General features: G+C 40.9%; 1 protein-coding gene across 1 annotated transcript in view; it reads left to right on the plus strand.

Annotated features, from left to right (window-relative positions):
• Positions 1-18949, plus strand: part of LOC138259754 (sodium/potassium/calcium exchanger 4-like) — a 505351-nt gene that overhangs the window by 338778 nt on the left and 147624 nt on the right. The window contains exon 11 of the mRNA XM_069207641.1: positions 14039-14187. Within this exon, the coding sequence (XP_069063742.1) occupies positions 14039-14187 (149 nt within the window). The remainder of the gene's footprint in view (positions 1-14038; positions 14188-18949) is intronic.

An 18949-nucleotide genomic window follows, 5' to 3' on the forward strand; every position in this document is an offset into this window, starting at 1 on the left:
CGGAGGGGTGTAGGGTGGCAGTCCACCTGAATTTGGGCACAGGGCTTGGCTTAAGGGCAGACCCTGCGCCCTACCACACACTGCACACAGAAAAAAAACCTTGATGAGCAGAGGTTGGTCAACCACGGGTTGCAGGCCCTACAGCCAATCTCTTTGCTACACACTGCCATAGGCTGTGCACCATAGGAGGTTGGCCGTCCACAACAGGTTGGGGTGCAGGGCCTAAAGCAAATTCCTTTCCTGTGCATGACCAAAGGCTGTGCACAAAAGGTGGGTGGCTAACCCCACTGGGTTGGGTGCAGGCCCTAGCCATTGTCGAAACCCTGCTTCCAGCTCTCCAATAGGAACAGCTGAACACCTTTCTCTGCAGGGTAGATGGCTGACTATAATTTAAAAACACTGAAATTCACTGAAAAAAGAGCCGGTTAAAGAGACATTTTAGTTAGGTATAGCAATAGGATCGTAGCCTAGGTGTAAATACCCTAAAAAACACTTGAAAAACACACATTAAAAGTGATGTTACAGTTTGGTATAGTAATAATATCTTAGCTTACATTTAAAAAAATAACAGAAATTCAATGAAAACTGATAGGTTAAATTGTCTTTATAGTTAGTGTTATAATAAAACAAAACTAATCTTTTAAACCCAAAAACAACACAAAAATGTACAAGTCGTAATTTACTTAGCTAAAGGTAGTTGTGCCCTATCAGGCAGTGCTTATAACTTTACATATTACATCACTCCATGACACATTAAAATTGATGACCACTGATGACATTTCAAATTGCGTCATTGATGACTTCATTCAATTAATGTGACAGTTTGCTATAGGCTTATGGTATTAAGCAAACTACACCTAGACCTAATTTTCTATCACCTCTGTAGTTCTAATGGATTTAACGTTTCGCAACAGGCAGGATATGAAGAATGTCTATGAAATCATCCACATGGAGTAGACATTTTCATCTGTTTTAGTGGTATTCAGGTGCATAAGAAGCGCAACGCTTTGTAGGAATTAATGTGATCAGCAACTTATTAAACCTTGATTACTGTTAAAAAAAAGTGCATGGTCATTACTTGATGTTAAAGAGATGTGTCTGTTAAATACCTCTTCTGTCATAGAATTTTAAGTTAATTGCATCACATCATACATGAATTGGTGATACATCATGCATACACAGGCCCTATAGGCAGCCCTTTGTAGTTTGTTAAAGTGCTCTACACATATTCCTGAAATGAGCAGAGTGGTGTATACCATTAAAACAATGCTTACAGTCATACTGGAACTTGAACAGTCTGCAGGTGAGTTACCCATACTTTATGCATTCCACAACAATATGTAATGTCTCAGAATTTTCACTAAATTTATGAAAATAAATATCTGCACTTACTAAATCTCCAGTTTGTATAGAAATTGTCAATAGCATTACATGAGAAATCTTTAATGGCAATAGGTGCACAGAAATCCACAGTTAACAATGTATCAAAAGGAGATTTTTTTGTTTTCGCACGTGTTTTGGCAACAGGCCTTTGATTTAAGCTACAACCTATTTGAAACATGTGTTGAAACACACACTAATTGAGCTCAGCCTTTACCACTTTTAAATGAAGTACTGCTTGCACGTAAAGTTTCACTGCTAGCTAAAGTGTGCACCATATAACTTTAACCATACTGAATCAGACGTCTTAGCATTTTAAAATATTGTCTAGCCATTTATAGAATAATTTGTGGATCAGTAGGATGGATGATGTCATCAATGATATCATTGAAGTCATTAGAGATGTCATCAATGATGTCATCAATGATGTTATGTAACACGTCTAGAGTGATCTAATATGTGATGTCATAAACAGTATATGGTGCAGCATAAGTTGCAGTTAGCTCAGTAAATTGTAACTGGTGAATTTGAGAGTTTTTTTGTTTTTTAAGCGTTAGATTTTGGGCCTCATTATGAGGCTGGTGGACTTCAGACCGCCAGCCCTGCGGTGGCGGTCAGGACCACCGCTGGTGTGGAAATCAGCGCTGCCCTGCGGATTACGAGCTTGTTCTCCGCTAGCCACAGAGGGGCCCCTGCACTGCCTATGCAGTTGGCATGGGCACGGCAGGGGTCCCTTTGCCCAGCATCCTCGCAATGTTCACTGTCTGCTCTGCAGGCAGTGAACATTGCGAGGGTGCTGGTCCACCCTGTGGGCTACAGCATTGCTGCTGGGTCGATTACAATGCTGTAGCCTGTTTTCGTCTATACCGGCGGGCACAAACCGAGATTTCTGCCCGCTGGCCTAGTGGGAAACTTTTAATAGGTCAGGTCCTGAGGAGTGGTTGCCATCATGGCGGCAGCCAACCTGTCGGGAGTTTGGAGGACGGGCTTTCCCGTCTGCCAAATTCATAATCAGGGCCTTTGTGTTATTTCACCACCTACCTATAGAGTAACTTTAACCTATGGTTATGAGCATATGTTGATATATTCCCTGCTGGCAGTCGTCATTAGGTAGTTTTAGTTAGGACCTAGTTGCCGTAGGAAAATCTTTTTTTGTTTTAACAGTAACCTTGGTGCCATTTGACGAATCTTAACAAATTTTTCAAAACTAGTTTGACACTCACTTCAGGTGCTACCTTGAACGTTTTGTGGTGATCTATCGAACAGGGGCCGAGAAAAAGGGAGAGGTCCCAAAATGTTTTTTCCCTGTGCCATTTCCCATAGGGATTTTGAACACGACTACAGCCAGAACTGCTGGATGGAATTACACCAAATTTGGCAGAAAGCTAGCTGTTGGTCAAGAAAGCGTGCCTTTTTCGATTTGGTGTAAATCCGTTCAGTAGTTTTTGAGCTATTAAATAAAAAACAACATTGTATATCTAGGGACGCTGTTCCTCTGCGAATTCGACAGTCCCTGTGCTGAAATGTTATTGGCTCCAACACTTCAACCAGGAAATGTTAACAGCCATTTGGGGACTCAGCTGAGTCCCAAAAAAATGTAAATATAAAGAAAAGGGGGCAGGGTAGGAATACCCTGACCCTCTAGCCCTGGTGCCAAAAAGCATTTAGTATTTCATATTTTTTTGGAAGCCGCAGAGGATCTGCATTATGTGAAAAATGAAAAAAACAAGTGTGGATTCCCAAGCTTGTTTTTTTATCAATGCCCGGGTGGGCCAGGTCCTGGGGGCATGCAGCATATGAAAATAGGGAGGAAGAGGGCATACGCGTCAGGCTCCTTTGAGCCCCGGGGACGACCCCATCCCTGAGGCTTTATGTGAATAATAGAGGGGGGCCAAATGGACCCCTCTCCACAGCCTACCTGTGGCTTTTCAGAAAATGTAGAGGGGGGCCACCTGAACCCCCCTCCAGTCCCTGGCGATAGCCCCAGGGACCACCACCTCCCTAAGGGTTTACTTAATTTACTGGAGGGGGGCTGTGCAGATCCCCACCATAGTCCTATAGGGCCCCAGGGGCCACCACCGCCCCAGGGCCAGAAATGAAAATTAAGGGGGAGGGGATCATAACCTGGGCCATACACAGCTCCAGGGATCACCACTCCCCAGGGCCAGCCTGTACAAAGTAAAAGGAAGGGAGCCACTAATGGCCCTGGGGACCGCCATAACCCCCGAACCACCAACCTCTCCCCAGGCTGGCTCCCTATCTCCTGAGGTGCCCTTCCTCTGGAGATAGCAGTTTTCTTTCACTCGGCAGGAGATTCAACAGCTCCTGCCAAGCAACAGCAAACTGTAAGTCTGCTCCTGGCAGGCAAGAGCAAGAAAACTGCTCCCACTCGTTGGGAGCGAACTGTTCATCTGTTTTTCTGCCCGCTGTCAAGTGGACAGGAAAACAGATGAAAGGATTGCTCCTGCATGCAGGGAGCATCATTCTTAGCTGCTCCCTCTGTGCGGGAGAATGCAGGCTCCCACTGGAGGCCGGGAGCCAGCATGGAACGCGGGTGCCTTGAGGCAGCCCCCACAGTCCCCATCCTGTCATTTACTGTAGAGAACAGACCTCGCTGTTACCCTTCAATCACTATGAGTACGTAAAATGACCTAGAAGCCCCACCCGTTTGGTCCCGCCTCATATACATTAGTGGTATGCAACTTCTTCCTCCCTTTATCCAGGATGATAGTCAGTTTACCAAAAGCCCCTCGTCTGCCCCCCCCCCACGCATTTCCCACCGATTTTGGAGATGCGTACTTAATGCAGAGGAATAATAGCACTTCTCCACCTAACAAAGAAGCACTTTCCACATATATAATTAAGAGGAAGTAACCTTGTTGTGTGGGGATTCAAATCTTTGTGGTCTCATCTTCTTCTCTACACAAGGATTCATCATATTGCAGATTTCTGTATGAAGATGCTCGAGGAACCATCACATTGCCAAAATTACAGACACACCGGGTCACTGGAGACATTACTTCGGGGTCCTTTACGCAGCTGTTGTGTGGAGTATGCACTATACATTTAGCAAACAAGGCAGCACTTACTAATTAGCCATTAGAAAGTACTCCAGTTGGGTAGACATTTTGTTCAAATCTGTGGCCTCTTCTTGGAAAAATAAGCATGTCAGGATGCATTCTGGCTCTGATGCTTATTTCACAAAAATGAAACCTGAACGGGAAGCAGTTACAAATATAAACAAAGCAGGTGGTCCAAATTGAAGCACCCCTTACAGACCCTGCACAACCCCCACCACACACGACCAAAGGTCATGTGGGACGAGGTGTTGGATGCTGCAGGGGGTTAGTCGCAGACCCTACGGCAAGCCCTTGCCACGCACAACTGAAGGCTGTGCATGGCGCAGGGCTATATGCATTTGAGAGGTTGGTTGCAGGGCCTGGCCGCAAGCTAGTCCCTGTGGCCAACTGCCGCTGCATTAAAAGAACCATAGAAATTCACTGAAAAAAACAAAGGTGACAGGGACTTTATAGTTGGAATTAGCATTTAAAAAACCTTAGAAATTCACTGAAAAATACAAAGATTACAGGGGCATTACAGTTAGATTCTGATTTTACATGCACAAAACCATACAAATTCAGCTGTTAGAATTATTTCAAGTAACTACTAATCGTGCCCTAAGGTAACTATAACTTGCACTCTCGCCATGCACAGCTAATTAGAATGTCCCTTTAACCTTTGTTTTTTGCAGTGAATATATATGTGTTTGTGCATATATGTGTGTGTATATATTATTGTGGGAAAATATATATATATATATATATATATATATATATATATATATATATATATATATATCTGTAATTACCATTCTTCGCCAGGTGGAATGGGGATGATGTGTATAATGGCGTCTCATTTGCACCCTAAGTGCATTTCCAAGCAGGAGAGAAGAGCAGGGAACGTTGTTTAGTGATTCATATTATGTAACTTCAAGCCAGGGTCTGCATTGTTTTGGAATCAACTTAATTCTCTTTAAAGAGCTGTAGTAAAAATAAAATACTTGTGCCTAGCATGCCTTCGTGCCTGCAAAATTTGGCAGGTACGTACTCATACTGGCAAGCAAACAATTTTATTTATCTCAGATTCAAACGTTTGTGATGAACTGTGTACGATGCATTACAATCCACCAGCCCTAGCTCAACAATCACAAATTAACTATTTACCGTCTCTTTGTGTAAGGTAAAATAGCTCCGCTGTATAATGCGTCTGTTGTATTAATAATATGTATACAAACTACACAACGTGTTTTTCTCCTCCAAGGATCTGTATTTCAAAACACTGTTCTAGCAGGGGCGTAGCAAGGAGGTCCCATTCAGCCCAAGGCCTTTAAATATCTGTGCGATATGGGATGCTGTAGGGGCCTCCTTGCTTCTACAGTGGGTGGGCATCATTTTGTGTTACGCCACAGTCTCCTAGGAAGAAGAAACTAAACCAAGCATTTGCAATCCAGGGCATAACCCCAGGGGTTGTGCGGGAGAATGCAGGCTCCCACTGGAGGCCGGGAGCCAGCATGGAACGCGGGTGCCTTGAGGCAGCCCCCACAGTCCCCATCCTGTCATTTACTGTAGAGAACAGACCTCGCTGTTACCCTTCAATCACTATGAGTACGTAAAATGACCTAGAAGCCCCACCCGTTTGGTCCCGCCTCATATACATTAGTGGTATGCAACTTCTTCCTCCCTTTATCCAGGATGATAGTCAGTTTACCAAAAGCCCCTCGTCTGCCCCCCCCCCCACGCATTTCCCACCGATTTTGGAGATGCGTACTTAATGCAGAGGAATAATAGCACTTCTCCACCTAACAAAGAAGCACTTTCCACATATATAATTAAGAGGAAGTAACCTTGTTGTGTGGGGATTCAAATCTTTGTGGTCTCATCTTCTTCTCTACACAAGGATTCATCATATTGCAGATTTCTGTATGAAGATGCTCGAGGAACAATCACATTGCCAAAATTACAGACACACCGGGTCACTGGAGACATTACTTCGGGGTCCTTTACGCAGCTGTTGTGTGGAGTATGCACTATACATTTAGCAAACAAGGCAGCACTTACTAATTAGCCATTAGAAAGTACTCCAGTTGGGTAGACATTTTGTTCAAATCTGTGGCCTCTTCTTGGAAAAATAAGCATGTCAGGATGCATTCTGGCTCTGATGCTTATTTCACAAAAATGAAACCTGAACGGGAAGCAGTTACAAATATAAACAAAGCAGGTGGTCCAAATTGAAGCACCCCTTACAGACCCTGCACAACCCCCACCACACACGACCAAAGGTCATGTGGGACGAGGTGTTGGATGCTGCAGGGGGTTAGTCGCAGACCCTACGGCAAGCCCTTGCCACGCACAACTGAAGGCTGTGCATGGCGCAGGGCTATATGCATTTGAGAGGTTGGTTGCAGGGCCTGGCCGCAAGCTAGTCCCTGTGGCCAACTGCCGCTGCATTAAAAGAACCATAGAAATTCACTGAAAAAAACAAAGGTGACAGGGACTTTATAGTTGGAATTAGCATTTAAAAAACCTTAGAAATTCACTGAAAAATACAAAGATTACAGGGGCATTACAGTTAGATTCTGATTTTACATGCACAAAACCATACAAATTCAGCTGTTAGAATTATTTCAAGTAACTACTAATCGTGCCCTAAGGTAACTATAACTTGCACTCTCGCCATGCACAGCTAATTAGAATGTCCCTTTAACCTTTGTTTTTTGCAGTGAATATATATGTGTTTGTGCATATATGTGTGTGTATATATTATTGTGGGAAAATATATATATATATATATATATATATATATATATATATATATATATATATATCTGTAATTACCATTCTTCGCCAGGTGGAATGGGGATGATGTGTATAATGGCGTCTCATTTGCACCCTAAGTGCATTTCCAAGCAGGAGAGAAGAGCAGGGAACGTTGTTTAGTGATTCATATTATGTAACTTCAAGCCAGGGTCTGCATTGTTTTGGAATCAACTTAATTCTCTTTAAAGAGCTGTAGTAAAAATAAAATACTTGTGCCTAGCATGCCTTCGTGCCTGCAAAATTTGGCAGGTACGTACTCATACTGGCAAGCAAACAATTTTATTTATCTCAGATTCAAACGTTTGTGATGAACTGTGTACGATGCATTACAATCCACCAGCCCTAGCTCAACAATCACAAATTAACTATTTACCGTCTCTTTGTGTAAGGTAAAATAGCTCCGCTGTATAATGCGTCTGTTGTATTAATAATATGTATACAAACTACACAACGTGTTTTTCTCCTCCAAGGATCTGTATTTCAAAACACTGTTCTAGCAGGGGCGTAGCAAGGAGGTCCCATTCAGCCCAAGGCCTTTAAATATCTGTGCGATATGGGATGCTGTAGGGGCCTCCTTGCTTCTACAGTGGGTGGGCATCATTTTGTGTTACGCCACAGTCTCCTAGGAAGAAGAAACTAAACCAAGCATTTGCAATCCAGGGCATAACCCCAGGGGTTGTGCGGGAGAATGCAGGCTCCCACTGGAGGCCGGGAGCCAGCATGGAACGCGGGTGCCTTGAGGCAGCCCCCACAGTCCCCATCCTGTCATTTACTGTAGAGAACAGACCTCGCTGTTACCCTTCAATCACTATGAGTACGTAAAATGACCTAGAAGCCCCACCCGTTTGGTCCCGCCTCATATACATTAGTGGTATGCAACTTCTTCCTCCCTTTATCCAGGATGATAGTCAGTTTACCAAAAGCCCCTCGTCTGCCCCCCCCCCACGCATTTCCCACCGATTTTGGAGATGCGTACTTAATGCAGAGGAATAATAGCACTTCTCCACCTAACAAAGAAGCACTTTCCACATATATAATTAAGAGGAAGTAACCTTGTTGTGTGGGGATTCAAATCTTTGTGGTCTCATCTTCTTCTCTACACAAGGATTCATCATATTGCAGATTTCTGTATGAAGATGCTCGAGGAACAATCACATTGCCAAAATTACAGACACACCGGGTCACTGGAGACATTACTTCGGGGTCCTTTACGCAGCTGTTGTGTGGAGTATGCACTATACATTTAGCAAACAAGGCAGCACTTACTAATTAGCCATTAGAAAGTACTCCAGTTGGGTAGACATTTTGTTCAAATCTGTGGCCTCTTCTTGGAAAAATAAGCATGTCAGGATGCATTCTGGCTCTGATGCTTATTTCACAAAAATGAAACCTGAACGGGAAGCAGTTACAAATATAAACAAAGCAGGTGGTCCAAATTGAAGCACCCCTTACAGACCCTGCACAACCCCCACCACACACGACCAAAGGTCATGTGGGACGAGGTGTTGGATGCTGCAGGGGGTTAGTCGCAGACCCTACGGCAAGCCCTTGCCACGCACAACTGAAGGCTGTGCATGGCGCAGGGCTATATGCATTTGAGAGGTTGGTTGCAGGGCCTGGCCGCAAGCTAGTCCCTGTGGCCAACTGCCGCTGCATTAAAAGAACCATAGAAATTCACTGAAAAAAACAAAGGTGACAGGGACTTTATAGTTGGAATTAGCATTTAAAAAACCTTAGAAATTCACTGAAAAATACAAAGATTACAGGGGCATTACAGTTAGATTCTGATTTTACATGCACAAAACCATACAAATTCAGCTGTTAGAATTATTTCAAGTAACTACTAATTGTGCCCTAAGGTAACTATAACTTGCACTCTCGCCATGCACAGCTAATTAGAATGTCCCTTTAACCTTTGTTTTTTGCAGTGAATATATATGTGTTTGTGCATATATGTGTGTGTATATATTATTGTGGGAATATATATATATATATATATATATATATATATATATATATATATATATATATATCTGTAATTACCATTCTTCGCCAGGTGGAATGGGGATGATGTGTATAATGGCGTCTCATTTGCACCCTAAGTGCATTTCCAAGCAGGAGAGAAGAGCAGGGAACTTTGTTTAGTGATTCATATTATGTAACTTCAAGCCAGGGTCTGCATTGTTTTGGAATCAACTTAATTCTCTTTAAAGAGCTGTAGTAAAAATAAAATACTTGTGCCTAGCATGCCTTCGTGCCTGCAAAATTTGGCAGGTACGTACTCATACTGGCAAGCAAACAATTTTATTTATCTCAGATTCAAACGTTTGTGATGAACTGTGTACGATGCATTACAATCCACCAGCCCTAGCTCAACAATCACAAATTAACTATTTACCGTCTCTTTGTGTAAGGTAAAATAGCTCCGCTGTATAATGCGTCTGTTGTATTAATAATATGTATACAAACTACACAACGTGTTTTTCTCCTCCAAGGATCTGTATTTCAAAACACTGTTCTAGCAGGGGCGTAGCAAGGAGGTCCCATTCAGCCCAAGGCCTTTAAATATCTGTGCGATATGGGATGCTGTAGGGGCCTCCTTGCTTCTACAGTGGGTGGGCATCATTTTGTGTTACGCCACAGTCTCCTAGGAAGAAGAAACTAAACCAAGCATTTGCAATCCAGGGCATAACCCCAGGGAAAAAAAACAGGAGAAATTAATGCAGTGTAACCATATACTTAGCCCCCAGAGGGCATTTTTAGGGCTAGCAGGCCTACTACAATGATATTACAAACAAGGACTCTAAAACAAAACTTCTCGAAGCTGAAAAAAACAAAAATTATAGTAAAGAGAAAGCCTATAAACCACTGAATGGTGGGAGGAGTTACTATTTTGGGGTCCCCACTAACCTTGTGTGGGGACCCAGGGATGATGTAGACAAAAAAAGGGTTTTGAAGGTGGTCCCTTTGTCCTAGGACCACCACAGGATGAGTTATGAGAAAACGTGTTTTGTAAAAGTAATGCCCTGCAAAGCATTATGGGGCGAGTTTTCACGCCGCAAATATTATAGTATGTTGACTGCAATGCTCAGAACACCCCAATAGAATAGCCTTTGGAAGAAACAAGGTCATGTAACTATACAATCAGCCCTTTGAGAACATTACCAGATGAAAAAAGAATGGAAGAAAGTAGTGCAGTGCAACCATATATTTAGCCCATAGAAGGCATAATGCATTACACATTTTTAAGGCTAACAGGACTAATGCAATAATATTACAAACAAGACCCATAAAACACCATAAAACACCATAAAACGCCTCTGAAAAGCTAGAAATCCATTGTTTACACTTGTTTTCAGCTTGTTTCCCTGCCGCCATGTATTATCGGCTGCTAACCCGGTGACCGTATGAAGGGAGTCGGTATCATGTGTCACACTGTGTCACCACGTGAATGGGCAGGGCTGATTTCAGAATCAGCAGTGCAAAGATTTTGGAGATAATGAGTTCCAAATTTAGGTTGCACTTCCTGGGAAGGATTATGCCATGAGAAGTTCCTTTCTAAAGGAAGGGAGCTCAAACAAAATTGTATTGTGATGGTGTAGAGCCCTTTGATAGCTTGAGTTTGCCTAGTGTATGTATATTTGTGTGTATGAGTGTGTGTGTGCATATATGTATGTATGTGGGTGTTTTGAGTGGGTTACCCCAAATTACCTTTTTAAGTATTGTTTTCCTTTTTTGTTCTCTGAGTAACCTCCAAACGTCCTTTACCTGCCTTTACCCTAAGACCACATTACCTCTCTTTACCTCTACCTCTACCCGCCCCTAAACCCTAAATACCCTCTACTCCCTTTACTTCTTCCTGCTTCTGAAGACTAAATATCCCTTACTATATTTTACCTCTAGCTGCCTCCGAACCTTCAACACCCGTAACTCCCATACCTCTACCAGTCCCTGCACCCTAAAAATCTGTTACATCCCTTTACCTCTACCTGTCTATGAACTCTAAACCCCCCCTTACTACCATGTACTCATTCCTGAACTTTAAAAGCAGTTACCTCACTTTACCTCTACCAATCCATGAACCATAAAAAAAACTACCTCCGTTTGCCTCTACCAGAATCCTAAAAACCTTTACCTTCCATTACCTCTTATCGCCCCTGAACCCTAACAACCCCTTACCTCTATTTTCCTCTACCTGCTTCTGAACCCTAAATACCTCTCACCATATTTTACCTCTACCCGCCTCTGAACCCTAAAATCCCCTTAACTCCTTACCTCTACCAGCCCTGAACATGAGAAGTCTGTTACCTACCTTTACCTCTATCCATCCCTGAAATCTAAACACCCCCTTACTACCATTTACTCATTCCTGATCTGTGAAAAGCATTACCCCTCTACCAACCCATGAACCAAAAAAAACCTCTTACCTCCCTTCACCACTACAGGTCCATGAACTCTAAAAAAAACCTTACTTCTCTTTACCTATTACCTCGCCTGAACCATAAAGAGATCCATATCATCCATATCACTTCACCTCTGCCCACCCTGAACCCTAAAAACCCTTGTCCTCCTTTAACTCTGCCCGCACCTGAACCCAAAAACCCATTACCTCCTTTAACTTCTACTCTCTTACACTTACCAAACTGAACCCTTATCTATCCCCTAACCCTTAAATCCTGAGTTTTTTAAATGTCATAATAACTATGACATTTTAAAAAGATAAACTTATCTCTGTGGAGAAGTACCAAAAAAGTGCCTGTGTTGTACTCACTTGTGTGGTAAGATCCTACGGGGTAAAGCCTACATACCCCAGAATTATTTAAAAAATCTGTGGTAAAAAGTGTTTGGAGCAAGCACTCCCTTAACTTACTACTAAGGACATGAAACAATGCTAGTCAAAAATGTTTTGGTATCTGGCCGTGAATACCACCGGTAATACTAATTACTCGCAAAACAGCTAATTTAGTGATTAAAGACAAAAGTAAGCAGATTTGCCAAGCCTGACCCCAGAATCGATTATCATGGCCTTTGCGCTTGGTCCATATTGGAGTTTACATTTATGAAGAAGATTTATTATCAAGCTCTTTGATGCTAGACCATCAGCAAAATTGGTAGGCCACATGAAACATGACAAAAGTCTAATTTATTGAAATGTAAGTTGAAATTAAAACCAATATTACTTAAAAGTCAGTCATGTGTTCTCTCAGAACCAGATGTGATAAAGTTGTGTTACAGCTATCCGAAGTTTGTTTTGACTACAGTGTGTAAATTGATATATGAGAATCAAGTCTAGGTGATACATAATGTGCTTGATTTGAAAGAATTCGATTGAGATAAAAACATGGGTCAAGCTTTACACAAGATGCACAAACTCTCATAATTAAAATACATTTTCAGATGCCACAATTCATATCTGCAGTATACACAGTTAAACTAAAATGCATAATGAGACATTGAGAGTCATGAGTTGAAAGGTAACTTTGATTTGAAGAGTGTAACCTATATTAACCACTGTAAGGTGAATGGAAGGTAAAAAGATGGAAACCTGGCATAGGATGTCATTTGGGACCAACTGTCTGAGCATTGTTGATTAATTAATTTAGTCCTGTGGCACAAAATAAGTTTCCAAATTAGCTAGACATAGCTCTGAAGTGTGAAGAGTGACTTTCACATTACACAGTCATGTGTCTTTAGTCTAGATTTGTCTAAGGCTAATCAGTGTGAAACCTGGAAAATATGTTGGCATTAAGAATACGTGATTAGCTTTACACAAAAGGCAAATTATCCCAACCTAGTTTATGTTTTCTAAACAAATAAAAATTACAGTTTCTTCAGTGTTCCTGAATGTAACAAACCAGACACGATTATAATGTCTATAACACTGGTCCACAGTTTGGGCAATGGGTCTGTAAAACTAACCTGAAAACATGTGTTCATTTAGTTTTTTGGGTATCTCATATTTGTCTTCACTTAAATCTGGTTCTTATTGTGTTGTTTCTTCAATATATTCTGGTACAGGGTGTTGGTAAGTTTTATTCGGGAAAGGGTGTTAATTGGACAGATACAAATACATTTAAATATTTAAAAATGTTTTATCTTTATAGTTCCTAATATGTCACATCCTGCTTTTATTTTCTTTTACTAAATGTGAATATAAAGATACAATTTAATTAGATTAGATTTGTATGTTACAATTTGTTTATTTAGCTCAGGTAGAATAGATTGAGTTAGCAAAAATGTCATTAGATAGATATAATAGACCAATTAGATTTATTCAGTAAGATTAACAAGATAAGATTAGATTGATCAAATTAGTTGTAATACATAGTATATATTTAGTTCCGGTAAAAAATCGAACTTTGGTTATACTTATGTAATAAGAGTATGTACATAAAAAAAGTAGACAGCTATTCAGTATATTAGACGCAACTACATCCAAATGATAAAATAATATTCATTAACTTATTTGAAATAGCTCAGGTCATATCCGATTATTTTAGATGGGTGACACACGTTTGGGAGCTTGAGAGTTAGGATAGATAGATAGATAGATAGATAGATAGATAGATAGATAGATAGATAGATAGATAGATAGATAGATATTGACATGCAGACCGCAATAGGCACAAAGACAAGGAATGAGAATAAATGACAGAGAGGTATAGATTAACAGACAAGAAACACAGAATTATAGCAAAGTGGCATTTCAAGATGTATGTCTGAAACTTGTCCAACAAAAGGTTTCACATTTCTAAGTAATCAACTGGGTTTGTAACCAACAGGTGAACCAAAACCAATATATAATGGTAAGGATTCTGTGGCAGTAGTAGATGCGATCATATCTTCCAGCCCTTCAAAATTCCAAATTCCTGAAACTTATTTACCAATTATGATCACCACTGATGTTGGACCTACAACAAGATTAACTATGGTAAGCCAGTTCATAATTCTTAAGCTGTGTTCTATAGAGTATATGCAGTGCTTGCTAGGAAGTGGGGGGAAATGTGGTGAGAAGCACCCTAGTTCTGAAATAATTTTGTTATATCAACAGGCTGCCATTTTTGTATTTGGATTTGTAGTAAAATCTGAAAGTGAATTAAACACTATCTCTTTTGAAAGCATCCAACATTTAATTAACTTGAGGTAAATATATATATAATGTTAAAATAATTTCACAATTTAATATTACACAGGTAATAATACATTTTTTACTGTTTAACCATATTTAATTTCATTAAAAATAAGAGGGCACAGTGAATTATTGTCCCAACTATGGTTTTGAGTTCTCAAATGCAATTTAATTTATTTTCTGTCTGTTTAGCTCCCTTTTTACTCTCAGGATTGAAATTAGGTTGATGTAAGGAAATGTATTATTAGTTGGGGGGAATGGGACTCCCTCCCAAGTAATAAGTCCCAAACTCCTGTTAGGCCCAACTCACCAGTTCAGTAAATAAACCAGGACTCAATTCCAGGTGGCTATGGCAAAAAGAAGACATGTTTAACGTAAGGGAAAGTGTGTAAAACAGTTAGGAGTACCACAACACTTAAAAAAAGTAAAAGCACATCACAATAAAAATCACAAAACCAGTTTCTAAAAATGGAGAGCAGATTATTTAAAAAATTGACACAACATTTTAAAAATCAAATAAGGTCAAGCTGAGATATTAATTTTTACATTTTAGAAAAAAAGCACTAAAAAAAGTAAAGAATCAGTCAGGAAATATCATTTGCATTTCACAGGAACCTAGGATTACAGGCTGACCATGATGTCGAGATAATCTGATATGCCAGGAGGGTGGTGCCAGTGAAATATTTAACTTTCTGACTTAGGACCCAGTTTACATCTTGGCATTATGCATACTCCTTCACAATGGAGTATATATAGCTCCAAGACTGTAAGGCATCCGGCAAATGTATATGTAGGCAGATTTTAGGTTTAGTCATGGAAGAGACTACTCCATCTCCGCAGCGATTAAATCTGTCTGAAGGCTCCTCGGAGTATGAGCCGTCGGAAGCAGACCTCTAGTTCCGCCCTTCTAATTTAGATGGGCATCATTATAGGTCAGTTTTCAGTGCCTGTCACCAGTGAAAACTATAAAAAATCTCCCCTTGCCGTGGGAGAGGACTCCCATGGTGAGGTGAGCATTTTCTTTTTTGTTTTCAAAAAGAAAATCCTGCTTCAGGATTTTCTTTTTGAAAATAAAAAAGAAAACTGTTTGGCGCAGCTCTCTGTCAGAGGTAGAGCCCTGCACCAAATTTCAACAGCATTGACTGGAAACCCATGATGGCAGATCCTGCCAGTGCTTTCAAAACAACCACAGCATGGGGATTATTTCTAAATTTGGCAGGTGAAGTAGTCTCGGCCTGATGGACGTTAAGTTCTCCTCCAGGCCAACGGAGATTACTCCATTCCCCAAAGTATAGATCAGGCCCTAAGTCTTCAAAATGGAAATCAATACCCTCCAGCAGGGCAAGAGTGCAGGTTGTATCCGGCGAAGTCCTCTCAAAGTCAAATATCCATTAGATGAGGACCCTATGAAGCCTCTGGTTGTGGCAGGAAAAGATCTGGGCCAGAAACTTCTAATCTCGCGGCTGGTGAGGTCCTCATGTTGGTCAGATACTTTTTTTGTCTTTGCTCAGTAATGAATTCTACCTTTGGACTTAGTTTCTTCTTTTGGAGCCCAGCATCCTCCAGCGGTGCAAGCCTTTGCTGTGAAGTCCTGCTGAAGCTCCAGAAGTCTTGATAGTCTAAAAATATAACAAATCCCAACTTTTCATATTTTCTGGAGCAGTTCCTCTTCATCTCTGCTGAGGCTCCAAAAACCTCAGACAGCACTTAGGGTCAGGGCTCAAACCATCATAAGCCACCAGCAGGGTTCTCTCTATATCCAGTTTCTATTTGTCAGCTTGTCAATTCCAAAAAAAGTCCCCTTGAAGATTGTTATATCCATTTAGTCAAATAGGAGGTCAGCCACCTGAGCCTTGGGTACAGGTGAGGGAAGTACCACCCATTCAGGTCTCCACACAGGTCACATACAGGAGTCACAGTCTCTTGTGTTCAGAGGTGAGTTTTTGTGGGATTCATCTGCTTGTCGATGAGAGGTGACTTCTGGACACTTCCTAACCAATGAGAGAAAAGTTTGTTAAGGAAAACGATACCCCTTTTACAGCACGCGCTATGTGCCTTACTGCAAACAATGCTACCCGACAGTATTCTGTTTTAGATCCAGTATGCCAGAGCCTTTCAGCCTTGGATGTGGTTGGTGTCCCAGACAGGTTGTGTCTAGCAAATGAGCAGTCCGCTCCTTTTACACCACACTACACTGTTTCAGGGATCAGCTTCTCCCAATAAACTGCCCCCAATCTGGCCGCAGTTGGCCTGAGGATCAAAATCCTTCTCTTCACCAGCTCATCCTTTACACTTAATTTTGAGTCTCTTGGGCCTCACACTCATCCCTTTCAAGTTAATTACATTACTGAACCCTTCTCAGCTGCCCATCTTGAGCTGAAAGAAGTCACATACCTCACAACCACGTGTTCCGGCTAAAAGGGCTAATCCATTGTTTCTGCTGGGAGTAGTTTTTATGCCTCATTGAGGAGAGAACAGTGACTGGGGCAGCTGATAGCATGCTAATGCTAAAAGTTATTTTTTCCTGTGTATTTATCAAAATCCAACTTTGCCACTGGATTGGGTTTAATCAATATAAAAACAGTTGTTGGATCACTTTTGTAGCTTACTTTGAACCAAAGTTATGAAAAGAAATGTATTTTATTTAAACTTAAATTTTTCACATAGGATCATCCTCAGCCTTTTATAGTAAAAATAGTTTTTGAGGGCTAGTCACTGTAAGAACCTTCCTACATAAAATTATTACAGGTTCCACTTTTAAATACCGGCCACTGTACCATGTAGGCTACAAGACCTACTTCGGGATGAATTAGTTCGCATTTAAAATGAGTGTTCCTTCCTGTCAAAAGGGTTCTTTTTTCAGGTTTGCCCAGAGGATTAAAAGCTTCTGAAGTCACCCTACACATGTAGGCCAGAAGCCATGTTTTCCTTGCCAACCTAGTGGATGGCATAGTATGTGCTATAGTCCACAGTTAACATTTACCATCCCATGCAATTGGTGTATTTTCCTTCACCATGTACTATGGTAATACTCAGAAGTCAAATATAAAAATTGGGGTTTAGGGACTTCTGCAGTGTTTTAGGGGTCAGAGTACATACACTGAGGAGGGGACAGCAGTACATACCGCAGTGCGAAGAGTAAAAAAACAGCAATACCAGTTAGCAAAACAAATGTGGGTGATCACACAAAAGGGGGATTTTTTTCTTACAGTTATCATTTAAATAATGCATAACAATGTATACTGCTAGCCTAACGTTTAAGGTTGGTTTGGGGGCTTATAGTCTGAATTTGAGTTAATGATAAAGAGGTTGAAGTGATGGTGTTGAAGTAACTGGGTTTTTCACCTTAGGAAGAGGAAGTTAACATAGTGAGAGATGGTAGTGATTGGCAAAGTAATTACTTTTTCTGTGCAAAAGCATATGTATTTGAATTGATGGTAAATTGGAGTAAAAGTGTCTTGGTAATAGTAGTCAAATAATAATATATGTATTTGCTGACTCTGCCAGTGCCCCTGGGTGATGTTTACTGCTGTGTACACAGTTGAAAGCTAACACCTATTAGCAAAACTGATTTCCTCTGTGACTATGCTTTCTACTGAGAGATTTCCATCATCTCATCATCTCACAGTAAAACTTCCCAGAGTCTACTTGGGTCCTGGTTGAGCTGGACTGGCCATTTATTCCATATGTTATTTCCCTGGAGCAATGGCCCCATTGAAGGATTGTTTTTCTTGGCCTAGGGCTGCTGCTGGGCTTTCAACTCCCCTGTGTTTGTGACAGCAAGTACAGAGGAGGTGAGAGGATGGAATGAAGGACGGATGTATGGATGCTGGTTTGAGTAATTGTGACAGGGCAGCTTTTGGTTCCCAGTCCAGCCCAGGTCCCAACTGTCACTTGGATGAACCTGTTGTAGGTCTTTCTCATGCACCACAGTGTGAAATGGATTACTAAAGATGTTACTGAATAGAATCACCTAGTTATAAATGTTTGATTAAATCACAATGTTTAGCACCTTAATGGTGTGAAAAGAAATATTTCATGTGGTACAAAAATGACATGTTTTTATAACAACTTAATGAGTACTAAGGAATGCCAGTACCAATGAACCGAGACTGCCAATGTACCCTTCTGCAGCACTCTGATCCATGTTGTTTAAGTACTGCTTAGTACCTGTATGGCAAAGTGTGACAGCCTACGAAGCTCATAAATAAATGCAAAGTCTTAATTAAATGGTGTGTTTGAATGACAGCACAGAGAAGACCATATTACATTACGTTACAGTTATCTTTCATATTCTTTCAAAAGGTTATCATTATTATTATTATGGTTTTAAACCAAAAATAATATTTTTTCTAGTTGGTTTAACTGACTATCTATGATAAAAATAGTGTGATTTAAAAAACCATTAAAGACTAAGGGGGCTATCCACAAAGGTACACGTTGTTTTGTCTCCACATGTAAAATCACTCTTACGCTTTGTAGTAGACTATTAGCTATTCACCTTTTATAAGCCTAAATTTACTACAGAGTGTAGATTTACATCCCCACCCCTTGAATTCAGGTG

Source organism: Pleurodeles waltl, chromosome 9 (genome assembly GCF_031143425.1).
Source record: "Pleurodeles waltl isolate 20211129_DDA chromosome 9, aPleWal1.hap1.20221129, whole genome shotgun sequence".
Classification (NCBI taxonomy): Eukaryota; Metazoa; Chordata; class Amphibia; order Caudata; family Salamandridae; genus Pleurodeles; species Pleurodeles waltl.